At 41.0% G+C, this 14,386-nt stretch overlaps 1 protein-coding gene across 11 annotated transcripts in view; it reads right to left on the bottom strand.

Moving 5' to 3' along the window:
* The window catches only part of larp1b (La ribonucleoprotein 1B), a 40,086-nt gene that overhangs the window by 8,256 nt on the left and 17,444 nt on the right, over positions 1–14,386 (bottom strand). For 6 of the 11 annotated variants that reach the window (XM_031280433.2, XM_031280423.2, XM_031280432.2 and 3 more), the window contains 5 exons: positions 12,800–13,159; positions 5,255–5,369; positions 3,486–3,670; positions 1,961–2,067; positions 788–948 (listed from right to left, as the gene is read on the bottom strand). In XM_031280433.2, coding sequence (XP_031136293.1) covers positions 788–948; positions 1,961–2,067; positions 3,486–3,670; positions 5,255–5,369; positions 12,800–13,159 — 928 coding nt within the window. The remainder of the gene's footprint in view (positions 1–787; positions 949–1,960; positions 2,068–3,485; positions 3,671–5,254; positions 5,370–12,799; positions 13,160–14,386) is intronic. The other 5 variants (XM_031280434.2, XM_031280427.2, XM_031280431.2 and 2 more) reach the window with 3 other exon arrangements.

Below are 14,386 nucleotides of genomic sequence, written 5' to 3'. Positions count from 1 at the left end.
ACTTTTAAAGACCTTTATCACGACATAAAAGTACAACGAAATGCAAAGTCACAAAAGTAAAAGAGTAATAATAATCTGTACATATACAGCTAATTATATTTGGACGAGCGAAAGAAAGAAAAAATACTTTTCAATGAGCATTAGAGTCAGTACATGGTCGTAGGAAAATTAAGACCCGATTAAAATTATTTAAGATAACACAAAGAAACACTTCAGCAAATGTAAGACTTTTTAAGGATAAACATTTTATTTTGAAATTTTAGACTTTTTAAGACACCGCAGAAACACGCGTAGCCTTATGTGCACCTCTCAAAAATGTAGCTACACGTCGCGGCAACGCACGTTGCTTGGCCGCGGCTTGGTATCGTTGTATTTCCCCCCCGACTCATTTCCTGGTTCTCCTCCTCCATAAACAACATGAAATCAAGGAGAGGGTTAACTTCTCCTGCTACAGATTTCCCACCGTGGTCAGAAAAGGGGAGACACTTTGTCTCTCTCACTGTGACTCTAGAGTCACTACTCACTCCGAAGCCAATCGCCGTCACTCTCTCACTCACTCTACCACACACTCCCCACACACAAACACACACACATGCCGGCCCCGCTATTCTCTTAAAGAGATCGACGCAAACACCAACGCACAAGTATAAACTTCAGGCCACTTACGGAAGTATTGAGTACGGCGAAAGCTCTGCGTGGAGCCTCCGCAGGACCATAAATCAACCTTAACACTTCTTTTTAAAAGGTCTAAAAAGCATGAGCACGTGGGTGAACTTTGCGTCCGTACCGTTAATGCACCGCCGGAGGTACTTGTGGTATCCCTGCTGAGTGAAGCCGTTGTCCCTCAGCAGCTCGTGGGATGGATGCCAGAATTTGGGCAGGGACTGGGGGGTGCAGCCGTAACTCCCCGCCAGCGGAGCGCCTTCTGATGGAGAGGCGTTGGAGCTGCTGTAATAGGACGGAGGACAGAACACGTTTGAGTGACAGTGTTTGAAAAAGATTTCTAGTATGTTAAGTTTTTTTTTTTTTTTTTTTAATCTTGCTTTTTTAAATCTCTCCATCCCATCAAGGAATATTTTTTAATTATTGTATTCATTAAGCCAGATCAAATTTTCATAATTTGTTTATTGTACGGCTGGAATTATCAATGAGTGGACCAGCCGAAGATCTTCAATCATTTATCAATGGAAAACGTTTATCAGTTAATTATTGAGTTTTTGGGGTTTTGGACTGTTTGTTAAAACAAAGAAGATATTTAACAATGATAGCTTGAGCTAACGGAACTTGTGATGGGCATTTTTTCCTTTTTCAATAGATTTCACTGGTCTGGTATTTTTTGACTAAATGATAAATAGATCCATCAGAAAAGCAATCGAAAATGAAGCACCAGAAACCGCTATTATCAAAATCAATAATATGGTAAGTAAATGGTAAATATGTTGCTCAAAAGCTTTTATGTTTTGAAATATAAATGATCACGATCTACCTGGATTTACAGTTAATATTGGTATTTTGTCAAAGAAAAAAAAAAACTGGAAAACACTTGATATTGCGATGCGGTCGCACTTCCCTCAAAGTTCTCCACTTGGCGAGTGATTCTGGTCAACATTTGATTCTTTTTATAAATTATGAATTGTGCAGAGTGCAGCTGTCAGATCGTCTGTACTTGCAGAATTTCATATTAAATGACGAAAATAATGAGTCCTTCATACCATGTGTGGCTATGTAAAAGGAGTTTAGCATCTTGTTTGTGCGTATTGATGCAGAGAAGTGAATAAAGGTCATGAAAGTCAAGCAGAACAACCACAATGAAAGGCATGCTGTGTAGAGAACAGGCTGTCAGAGTGACCAAAAAGGAAGTGACCAGTGTGTGTCCTCCTTCTGCTTTACCAGTTTAGAACTGAAACATCGAGTGAAAGGCAGCAGCTTTACGCTCATGAAGGAAAACGAGTGGTCGGACCTGATGGACGCAGAGCGCGGCCGGTGTTCACGGGAGTCCATCACCCAGCCGATGTGGGCTTCCTGAGGGGGGTTCGAACTGTGGCGGGTCTTCTTCTTCCTCGGCGTCTGCAACGGTAAAATCACAACAGCAGCTGTTTACCAGGACGGGACAGGGCTTAAAATCTCTGACCTTTCAGCTCCAGCGTGTCCCTGATAACTGGCTGCATAATAAGTCCAGCTGAGTTTGCACTACAGTTTAAGGCTGAATCCCATTTCTCTGTCTTACCCCTTCGTCTTACCCCTAGCCCTTGTCCCTCGAAACAGAGTGGTAAGGGCTAGGGGTGAAAACAGGTGTGTGAATCTTCACCGGTGTCCCGATTGGATTAGGATTATCCTGTCAACGTTTCAAAATCGATAGCACGATGCATCACCCACTCAATATTATTATATATTGCTACACATGGTTTTTCATCAACAAATTCAAGCAGTCAGATATATATGAACTCCCCATTTTATTGGATCTGCTCTTAAAAAAGACAGCTCCTGAATGTAGCGGAGTCTGAACACAGCAGACGACGGAAAAAGGCAAAAACAAAACCGCAGCGAAGGGAAAATCTACAAGTAACATCATTAGGCAATAATGGATTATGGTCTGTCGCTGCATCGCACCGCGATGCAATGATTAATTTCCATGCCCCTACTCCTTACGGTTAGTTATAATTCAGAGCTAGATATAATGAAAGCTAGATAATTAAAAAAAAAAAAACATTTTTTCAAAGTCTACATTATATTTTGAAGGCACTTTTCATCTCCTCTTGTAAGTCGACTGCTCAGAGCTTGCATCTAAAATGATAAAATGAGGCCTTTAAACTCCATTCCATACTTGTGAAAACAGAGCAGTATTTGCAAATGGTGTTTTAACCCTTTGTAACCCTTTGTAACCATGTCAACACACACATGCAAAACAAACAACAGAAAAGGCATGGTCTGCCAGCAGTGAAAGAGAGAGTTGTTTCCAGTCTGGACTCTTGTGCCAATAATAACCGTCCAAACAAAAACAGTACAATTTCAACAAGCAGTGAAGTGTCGCCAGGCCTTAAAACCAGAATCACCAAATATTTGAACTGCAGATCAGTGAATTGTACATTTATGTCATAAAGAGCAAGTTTCACAGATATGGATCATTTTTTTTAGACCAAAGAGAATTCATCACAACCGAAATCCGTCCGGCACTTAACACAAAGACGATTGTGATTGGTTTCAAGAAATGCCAATAAACCAGAACACGTTTTTCTCCCATCCTGCAATGCTGCGTGGAGTAGCCCTCCTCCGCTTCGCAGCATGTGAATGGTCTGGCAAAGCGAGACTATAAGCCTACTTACTTCAGTATCATATAAAACCAGGTGATAATCACTTTATTCCACACTTTTTTATTCTTACAGTTGCAATCTTTCCCACCTGCCGCCCAACACAACAACAGCAGCAACAGAAGACGACGTGGGTCTGTTGATTTGCTCCGCAGCACACCGAGGAAGAGGACTCACCTGTCCGTCGATGGTGCCGCTCTCCTTCATGACGGGGTAGAAGCGGGGCGTCTTGTTGGGGTCCTGGCGCCCGGGGGTGCGAGGCGTCCTGGGCGTTCGGGGTTGGTGAGCGACAGGCGACTCTGGGACCGATGTAGGCAGAGAGTGGGCCAACTCGGCGCCGCTGTCCACGGGCACCACACCTTGTTCACACACAAAATACATCATTAATGCTCACGCTACGAGATCACTTTCAACATGGTTGTGGTTACACAACATGCATGTGATCCGGCGTGGGCCCGTATAACATTCTGACGGTATGATAACCTTCAGCATAAATCTCACGGTTTCACGCTATTGCAATGACAGCTTTACAATGTGTTATTCAATATGCTCTCCTCCTGCTGCCGCAACGGTCAAAGAAAGACATTTCAATCATTTTCAAGCTCAAAAAAAATGTCAGTGTTATAAAAAGTTAAAGTTGTATCATGAAGCAAGACAGTCATAAAATTCAGTATTATGTTGTCTGGAAGTCAAACTGGTCTCAAACTGTAAAATGAGAATGAAGAGCATTATGTGTGGAACACAAAGTTACTAAAGCATCAGAGTGGCTCTCAGTGTGTACTTGTATTCGACAGCTCGGCTGGTCATGATTTTGTCTTTAACTGTGGTCAGAGTGACCGTGCTGACCCACTGAGGGTAAAAAAAAAAAAAATAAACAATAAAAGATTTCAGTGGTTAACAACATGGCAGCTAATTCAATAACAGGAAGTGATTCATGCTCTGCCAAGGCTTAAGAACCAGAACAAGCTAGTTCACTGACTGTTCGACACCAACATTCAAGGCCAAGTACTTACATTTGGGTACTTGAAGTACTTCAAATGAGGACTGAAATCTGCACACTTTCTCAACAGACTGTAGCAACGGTTTGATTTATCTTTTCTCTTTTTTTTTCATTGTCTTAGTTTGTTTTTAATATATACAGTGCTGCTCATAAGTATTCATTTTGTGATTGAATAATGTATCGTAAATAAATAAATGTTCTTCCTTAAAATACAGGGGGCATAAGTCAGTACACCCCTATGTTAAATTCCCATAGAGGAAGGCAGATTTTTATTTTTAAAGGCCAGTTATTTCATGGATCCAGGATACTATGCATCCTGATAAAGTTCCCTTGGCCCCCACATCATTACATACCCTTCACCATACCTAGAGATTGGCATGGTTTTATTTCAGTTAGCTAACTGAAATAAAACCATTAACTGGCCTTTAAAAATAAGAATCTGCCTGCCTCTATGGGAATTTAACATAGGGGTGTACTTACTTATGCCCCCTGTATTTTAAGGAAGAACATTTATTTATTTACAATACATTATTCGTTCACAAAGAAAATTAGTGTCCTTAAAAGGTTGGATTTTTCCTCATTTTTTTAATTAAGGCATTAAGATCAATTTCCAAAAGATGATTTTTTTATTCCTCTTTTTAGTCAACTTTAGCATGGGTATGAATACTTATGAGCAGCACTGTGTGTGTGTGTGTGTGTGTGTGTGTGTGTGTGTGTGTGTGTGTGTGTGTATGTATGTATGTATGTGTATATATATATATAAACATGATTAAATAAAACAACAATTGAATGCACATTTTCTTCACAAACGTGGTAGAATCAGGTTGAAGAAACTGACGCAAGAAAAGGAGATGTTTAAGAAAAGTATCAAAGGTGTGGTCAAAATGCAGCAAACAGGAAGCTCTGCTTGTGTGAAACCGACTTCATGGCGGCTCCACAAACCCACCTGGCATGAGAGGAGGCGGGACTTCCTGGTTGGGGTCAACGGGCACTTTGGGGGTGAGAGTGTCAAACTGGTCTTTACTGATGACGTTGATCTTCTTGAAGCCCTCCACTTCCTGCTGGGGAACACACAGACAACATGCAAAGAGTTACTTATTGTAATCAGAGGTTTAAATTCATTAATCTGCAATATGCACCAAAAAAACATGTAATATAAACCTATAAAGTACTGTAAAAGGAGACCATTTTTAATTTCTTAACTGTGCAGTGAGCGGAGCCTTAAATACATGCTCTTGTACAAATCTATTATTTTCTACTTTATTTAAGAGTTAAAGTTGAGTTCACATTGCCCAGTTGAATTATTTATTTTTCATTCTACTTATTTAACTGTAGTTTGATAAACCTCTCTAAAATTTAAAAATTATAATATTCTTTAACATCTTAAAGTGATATTAAAAAAAAGGTGGAAAGAAGTGATCTTTTACTTTATTTTCATTGTTAGAGACCTAAAGGTAGAGGTAGAATTATTAAAATTTTGTTTATCAGAAATATGTCTTTTTTTGGTTCCTTATCTGTTAATCAGCCATCACAACCCCTCAAAAGAAAAATACATGATGTCATTTGAAATAAACAGCGATAAAAGAAGTGTTATTGATGATAAACTACACCATTTTCTGTTTATTTTATTGCATTATTTCACCTTTGTACTGCATTTGGTTAAAGAAAAAAAAAAAAAATCTAATCAACATTAACAATCAGAGCATATCAGAGATGACTATAAATATTCTAACCCTTCACTTCCAGGCTGTTTAAACTATTAACACTGTGGTAATAAATGTGTGATATGCCGGCAGCTGCAGCCACGTAGAGCGTGTGACACACAGCAGATGTGCAGCGCACTTTAAACTTTACACGTAATGTGTGTGTGTGTGTGTGTGTGTGTGTGTGTGTGTGTGTGTGTGTGTGTGTGTGTGTGTGTGTGTGTGTGTTCAGGCGGAACATTTCCCACATGTGATGACATCAGTGACAACCTTTGAGCTGGCAACTTTTTTTTCTGAAGGCTGTAGTTAATATTTACTTTTCAGAGTGAGATATTACATGTAAAACATACAACAAGCTGTTAAAATATCATGTTTTGTTGTTATGTATACAACTTAATAACTTATTAAGTTCCACATGAGCAAAAGTAAGCAGACTATTAAGAGAGAAGACACACCAGCCCGATAATCGGCCGTCGGACCGTCTGGCGAGGTCGGTGACTCGAGCCTGTTATGTGTGTCCCGTGCCGTCGGCCGTCTGAGGAGCCGTCGGCATTCATTTGGGCCGACCCGACATGTTCAGTCAGAGACAGGGCAGTCGGGACTCACCCGGAAATGGGGAGCGGATGAGCCGCTCAAAATCTGACGAAAATCTTTTAAACTGACCTTTGTCAATCTGAAATGAAGACAGATTGAGAAACTGCACGGCCTATTTCTCGCTTAAAATGTTTTCAGAAACACGTTTCGGTGAACTATTTTAGTACAATATGAGATCGTATTCTGAACAAGCCGCCATGACAGTCTGGCTGTGAATTTCCGGAGAAAAAAGAACCACGTGACGCGTTCGTCCAATCAGCTGCCGGTTTTCATTTTCTGGGAAATAATCAGACTGTTAATGGAAACAATACAGAGCAGCGCCGCCTGCTGCTATGGAGACGTATTACGTTTCGCGCACGCGCAGAGCGTACGCTCAAGTCGGCGTCGCCTCAGTGTGTTCTGAGGCATTTTTTGGACCTCAGGACCCGATTGATCAGTCCAACTGGCTTTACTGCCGACGGTCGGCCCGTCTGGTTGGTGTGTCAGGGCCTTTAAATGTTCTGGATTAGTGGTTCTGGTGGCGTTCTTGTGCACAATAAGCATCCTAATCTCAAAACTAAAACCTCTTCTTCAATCACTGAAATCAGCCGATTTTTTTTCTTGAAAAAATACTTGGGGTTTTAAATTTCCTTTCATTATAAACTTTCACTTCACACTTCCTGAACTAATGCTGCACTTTCACTCGACTCAAAGCTAATTTAAGGGAAAAGAAATCACGTTTTGTTTCAAGAGGAAAGAGACCTGACTTTTGTGTTTCAATCTGTTGATTCACACGTACACAGGGGGTTTTAAAAACAGGCTTTTCCCTCCGTAAAAAATAAATTAAAAAAACTCCCGTCCACACAAGCACGAAAATGAAAAAAAATGAAAAAACACAATTGAAGTACTGTCAAGAGCATGCCAAACCAACAGGCGCCGATATAACGCCATGTTGGCCAATCAGAAGCCTGAAAAAAAGCTATGACCAGTTAACAACCTATAGCTCCGTAGCATTCGGACACTTCTGTCAAGAGTAAGAGCAACTGTACATTTGTGTGTAAACATGTAAAAAGTCCTGTTAGCAGTTAGAACCATGTGCGCCATAGCACAAAATGTCACCTCATTTGTGACGCCTTTGAAAGGAGTTAGCGGCGCACACTCTGACGTTACAGGACAAAAAACTCAGAAGTTTCTGGGAATCTTCACCGGGAAGGAGTTTTCCAAAAGATCCTTTTCTGTGACGTGTGTGTGTGTGTGTGTGTGTGTGTGTGTGTGTGTGTGTGTGTGTGAATGTACAAACATTCTCAGGTAAAACCATCCATGTTTCAGCACTGCAGTAGTAACTAGTACTTTCTTACACCTGGTTGCCAATACACCAGATGTTGTTATTATCAATGAGGAGTCCAGTGAAGTGCATATTTTGGAGGTAGGCTGCAGCTTTGATTCCAGCATGGAGGAGTCTTTCTACACCAAGGTAGTTAAATACCAACCACTCCTAAACACCATCTCAGAGCTAGGCTATAGGTGCACGCTACTAGTTTTCATATTTGGTAGCCTAGGAAACACACACAGGTTGGTAGTAAGAGGGCTGCAACAATCTGGGATGGCCAAAAAGAGGGCTAAACAACTTGCAAAGTACTGTGCCATATCTGCTAGTATTGGCAGCCGCCACATATGGCAGAGACGCTGCTACTTATACCCTTAAGAACTGAGTATTGTGCTACTTATACCCTTAAGAACTGAGTATTATGCTTGTTAAGTGATATTGTGAAGATTTGCTGCGTGTCACTGGTCCATGAGTTTGTGTATGTATGTATTGTATTGCATCGGTATTATTTGTGTCTCTGTACTATTTTTCTTTATGTGGACATAAATAAATGATTAAAGTGTGTGTGTGTGTGTGTGTGTGTGTGTGTGTGTGTGTGTGTGTGTGTGTGTGTGTGTGTGTTCAAGGTTCAAAACACAAAGAAAAAGCTGGGCGCCATTTACTCTTTAACACAGCGGGCCAGGGTTCATCTCCGACCTGCGGCCCTTTGCTGCATGTCATTCCCGCCTCTCTCCCCTTTCATTTCTTCAGCTATCCTGTCAATAAAGGCCGAAAAATGCCCCAAAAAAATAATCTTTATAAAAAAAATAAAAACGCAACGAAAAAACTAAAAACTGATGTACGTGTGGACTAGGCCTAAGTTAGTAGTACAACATTTGAAGTACCAAAGAGTACAAGTGTCTGCCACTGTACCTGCATCATTAAGAACGACTGTACAACCCTTCGGTCTACCACACCTATCTTCACAGCGCTGTGCCAGCGTTGGAGTAAGGTACACCGCCCATCTATTCTGGTACAGGGGAAAACACGCTCTGGCTGGTTTGCATTTCTTTAAACCAATCACAACCGTCCTGGGCGGCGTTAAGCCCCGATAGCAGAGCGTCTCTCACGCGCCAGGTATCACATATCCCAGCAATGTACATCCGTTAAGCCAGACTAAACAACACTATATGATAATGTAACTGCTGTAAAATACTGATCTCGGATCAACAGCAATAGCTACGTAATTCTGTAATAAAATGAGATTGCGTAACGCTGTGTAACGTAAAGACTATAGATTGTTTCTGCACCCGACAAGGCAGCTTCTCCAAAAAGCAGGCCACTCGGCTCTGGAAGCAGCTGTGGGTCACACGTCAGTCTGGTGTAGTCTGGAGGCTTGTATAGTGGGCAATAAATAGTAGTTTTTATAAATAGTATTTTTGTGCCCCTCTAAAGTGTGAGATGTAACAGCTCTGTCACAAAGTCTCTATGTCAAAGTGCTCAGAGTGCCAGCAGAGCATCCGAGACCTAAAGCTGGAGAGAACCACACCACAGTGCAACCTTTGTGCGTCTTTATGAAAAATGCTTAAATTGTTTTTATTGACTGTGTCAAAAGGCACAATGTCAAGAAACTGTCAGACTTATTTATGATTAAATGTCAGGTCCCTTACAGGACAGCCTGGCGCCTCATTTGAGACTTGACTTTCCGCTGAAGAACCAAAAATATATTTCTAAAATCCATCTTTGCATCTTAGCCTTTCCTCGGTGAATAAAGCATACGTACATTAGTGCTAAATGTTACGTGTAGATGTGTCTTATTGTTATAAATGGTAAAGTTTTGACTGCATCGTGAAATCGAGTTTTTAGAACTATCACAAAAATGATATTTTTTTGTCAAAAACGAAAACAACTTTAAGTTCCCATGATAAATTCTGAGAAGTGTTTTGATATTTATGCAATATTGGTAACTGTCTGATGCCAGTCAAGCTTCGGTAATCAAATCCCGACTTTCTAAAAAACATTGAACAGAATTGTGAAATCAATGCAAATATCCAGCCCTATCTGCAAAATCCACTGAAGTCCAGGGTGCAATTTAAATGGGTCTCCAATAAACAAACGTATTAAAAATAGCATACATTAAACCACAGACTATCTCAATATCCTCCCTGCTCTCCTCCTGCTGCCACAACGTTCGAAGAAAGACATTTCAATCATTTTCAAGCTAAAAAAAAATGTCAGCGTTAGAAAAAGTTAAAGTTGTATCATGACTGCACTGAAGCAAGACAGTCATAAAATTCAGTATTATGTTTTCTGGAAGTCAAACTGGTCTCAAACTGTAAAATGAGAATGAAGAGCACTGTGTGTGGAACACAAAGTTACTAAAGCATCAGAGTGGCTCTCAGTGTGTACTTGTATTCGGCAGCTCGGCTGGTCATGATTTTGTCTTTAACTGTGGACAGAGTGACCGTGCTAACCCACTGAGGGTAAAAAAAACAAAACAGATTTCAGTGGTTAACAACATGGCAGCTAATTCAATAACAGGAAGTGATTCATGCTCTGCCAAGGCTAAACAACCAGAACAAGCTAGTTCACTGACTGTTGGACAGCTGGACACTAGGGCTGGGCGATATGACCTAAAAATAAAATCCCCGATTTTTTCAAAAAAAAATCCGATTTAAGATTTAAATCGATTTTTTTCTCCCCCTACTTAAAATCAATCTGCAGATGACAAAGAAATTGTTCAAAACAAGTTTTAACTTTATTTTGTTTTGATTCACACACGCACACACATGGGGCATGTATACCATTATGATTATTCATGCCAATTTTGTGGAAATATAAATTGGTTTGAGTGTTTTCCCTTTTTTTGGATGGGGGGTGCTATATATTCAACAACAAACAAACGGATGCGTGAGATAAAGCTTTTCACTATACAGGTAATTCACTTCTCGTTCCTCGCTAAAAGTTCAAATCATTTTAACGTTATTGGGAAACCTTGCCCCAATTTTCACCTGTTGCTGAGTAACGTACATTAACATCCCATGGTCTCTTGAATGTATACCTGTAGCAAGCTCCTTCGTAGTAACTAGCGGTAGAAACAAACGTCGAAGAGGAGCTCCGTGCTACAGAGCGGCGATTGCTAGTTGTTTAAGCCGCTACAGACCTCCATCACAGCTCGGTCGTATCAGCGGCATTTAGTAGATGTGGTGAGCCGCAAAAGAGTTCCTCAACACCGCCTCTGGTGCCCCGCATGGTGGTCCTTTAGGTCAGCGGTAGCTGGTGGTTCAGTTATTCGAGAATAGGTGACTCTCAGCCGGGGACAGAGCACCGCGAGCTGCCGGTCATTTCGGATATCGGAGATTACGGATAAGTAAGTAATGAAACTACTAGTTAAGAAAAGAATTAATGTTAGTCCCTGTCGCTGCCATGTTGTTTGTGTATCTCTATGGCAAACGCGCGGGGGGAGGGCTGAGCCCGTTCGGAGCTATGGGAGCCCAGAGGGGAGCGTCGGCGGATGTTAAGGAGAAAATCGATTTTCATTTTAACAAATCGACGTTAACTACACATTCGAGTTAATCGATAAAATCGATTTATCGCCCAGCCCTACTGGACACCAACATTCAAGGCCAAGTACTTACATTTGGGTACTTGCCGCACTGAGTACTGATAAACCTTACTATATTTCTTTAAAAAAAACATGCATTATTTGCACCTGAATGCATCATGACTTTGGGCATCTTATGTTCAAGTCTTTTTCTCCTGGATGCAAGATGAATTGCCCTTCTTTTGAAATATGTCATCTTACCGAGTTTTTTATTTATTTATGCAAATAATACCCTAAAAAAAGGTGAGTATTTTTTCAAGGTTTGTGACTTAAAATTCAAAACTTTTAGGGACCTTGTGCCATGCTAGTAGCTACGGTTTCTGTGAATGGTGCCATAATGTTAAGACCTGCTTGTTCAGCCGTAACTTGGTACATGTGTTGCATGTTCATTTCTGTACTAGAACAACCAGTACTGAGATGTACTGTCTATGCTGTTATTCGCCACTTTGTGACAGACCTGCTCAGACACGTTTGGTTCCCTAAACTGAAATATTGTTAATTAAACTGTAAAGTTCAAATATTTGGATTTGGTTGCCAACACTTTCTCAGTTCATGTTGCTCATTCAACCAGTACAAATACTGGGTAATAATACTGGGCTAAGTTGTTTTTAAGGACACAGGGAAGAGGAGTGTCACTAACACAAAATCAAACAACTTAAGAATTCAAAAATGGGGATAAATTGCCAGTAGGGACGACACTCTGCATTTAATAGCTACAGCCCAAACTTTGGAAGCCTTGTAATCCATCAATAGTCAATGTTCCTGCTTAAAGTGCTCATATTATGCTCATTTTCAGGTTCATAATTGTATTTAGAGGTTGTACCAGAATAGCTTTATGTGGTTTAATTTTCTGAAAACACCATATTTTTGTTGTACTACACATTGCTGCAGCTCCTCTTTTCACCCTGTGTGTTGAGCTCTCTGTTTTAGCTACAGAGTGAGACATCTCACTTCTGTTCCATCTTTGGTGGGAGTCACACATGCACAATAAGTACTGCTAGCTAGTCAGTTGCAGAGCATGAGGGCGTGCCATGCCAGCAGCTAGGCGAGCATTATAACGTGCGTTATGACGAGTGTTTGTCTCTGAAGTAAAGGCTGGACTACAATAGAGCTGTTTGGAGCAGTTTGTGAACAGTGTTTTCTGTTGGAGATGGTAAGTCCCTTTGGGGTGGACTTTGGGCTTTTTCACTTTGTAAACCTATAACATGCACAAAAAAGATATATAACGCAATAAAAGGAAAGGGGAAAAGCCAAAAAGCATAATATGAGAACTTTAAGACGCTATCCTCCATGTGTTTTTCTTACCTTGGTACACTCAAAGGGTTCGTCTCCCTTCCACAGGTCCTGTTCGTAGTAGAAGAGCCCGTCGTTGATGGCTTTGGCCAGGTCGGTGGTGAGCTTGGCGCGGGACTCGTGGTTGCCTGTCCGGTCGCCGCCGGGGTGCTTGCGGATATACGGTGGGGTCTGGGTGACGATGAGGATCTTGTTGACGTCCTGGTCGTCCAGCTCGTCGTCCGAGTCGTCCTCGTCCGACCAGTCGGTGAAGCGGTTCTTCCTGGGCGCCATCTGCTCCATTTCCTCGTCGAACAGGAAGTCCAGCTCCTCCTGGTCCGGCAGGGCGTGCGGACGGGCCTGGTGGCTGCGCGGGGGGGCCTCGCTGCGCTCCTGGGCGACACAGACGCGGCAATTTAACCAGGGAACAGGCGAGAAGAGCATGAAACTACAGAATGGCGTGGTGAAGTGGAGAATGTAAAAAAGGAACAGTTTCATTTTGTGAAATATGCTTTAGTCGCTTTCTCGCCATCCATATCACTCTCACGTGTGTTCAAACACTGGAAAATGCTTTTGGGTGGCCTTGTTCCAGGTTAAAGGAATTTTTAAGTAGTTTCATAGACGAATAGGTTCATTTCAAAATATTTTTTATCCTCTATTGGTTTTCATTGTGCCAGTATGATTTGTCTTTTTTAGATGCATGTGTTGCTTTCTCTGTGTATAGAACAGTATTATATTGACGTTAATAATATTCCCTTTTTCAATGGCCATCTTAATTTCACATTGATTTTTTTGTTGGCTACGTTACATCTGCCCATGGACCACTGATGGGCTTTTGGTTAACTGCCTGACACATTTACAGCAAGGTTTAATAATGTCTCTATTAAACAACGTAATTAATAAGTACAATAAATGTGATAACAAAAATCATATCAAATCATTGCAATCAAACTATTAGGAATTACCTGCCTTGTGTCGAAGGCAGGACCCTCCATTAAAAATCACTAGGTTGCACATCAGATAATAGTTCAGAAAATCATCATGTCAGCTAATTAATAATGGTTAATTTTTCACAACAATGAACAATATTATGTTAGAAAACAGTCACTCGTTAATGCTTGTCCTTTGCTGTAACTCAAACTCTGTAATTCACACGATTTTCCAGGAATGTGACTATTATTGCCACCACTCATCAAATCCCCAACCGGTGCCGTCAGACACCGCCTACCAAGAGTCTGGGTCTGTCTGAGGTTTCTTCCTAACAAAAAAAAAAAAGGGAGTTTTTCCTTGCCACTGTCGCAATAGCTACTGCTAATGCTTGCTCTTGAGGCAACCACTGTAATAGTTGGGGCTTCGTAAACTACAGAGTGTGGTCTAGACCTACTCTATCTGTAAAGTGTCTCAAGATAACTCTTGTTATGATTTGATACTATAAATAAAATTGAATTGAATTGATGGTTGAAAACTAAGGGAGGGGGATTAGGGGTGAAAAACTAATAAAATGAGGCTAAGCAAATGTAAAAATTGAATGAGAAATGTTTGGAGGTCTGACAGTAAATATGAGACATGAAATGAATGAGAAGCACAGAAAAAGGACAGGCAAAGGAGAAGAAGTGATGA

Source organism: Sander lucioperca, chromosome 18, assembly GCF_008315115.2.
Source record: "Sander lucioperca isolate FBNREF2018 chromosome 18, SLUC_FBN_1.2, whole genome shotgun sequence".
Lineage (NCBI taxonomy): Eukaryota > Metazoa > Chordata > Actinopteri > Perciformes > Percidae > Sander > Sander lucioperca.
The sequence above is the reverse complement of the archived record's forward strand: the minus strand, read 5'-3'. Positions and strand labels throughout refer to the sequence as shown.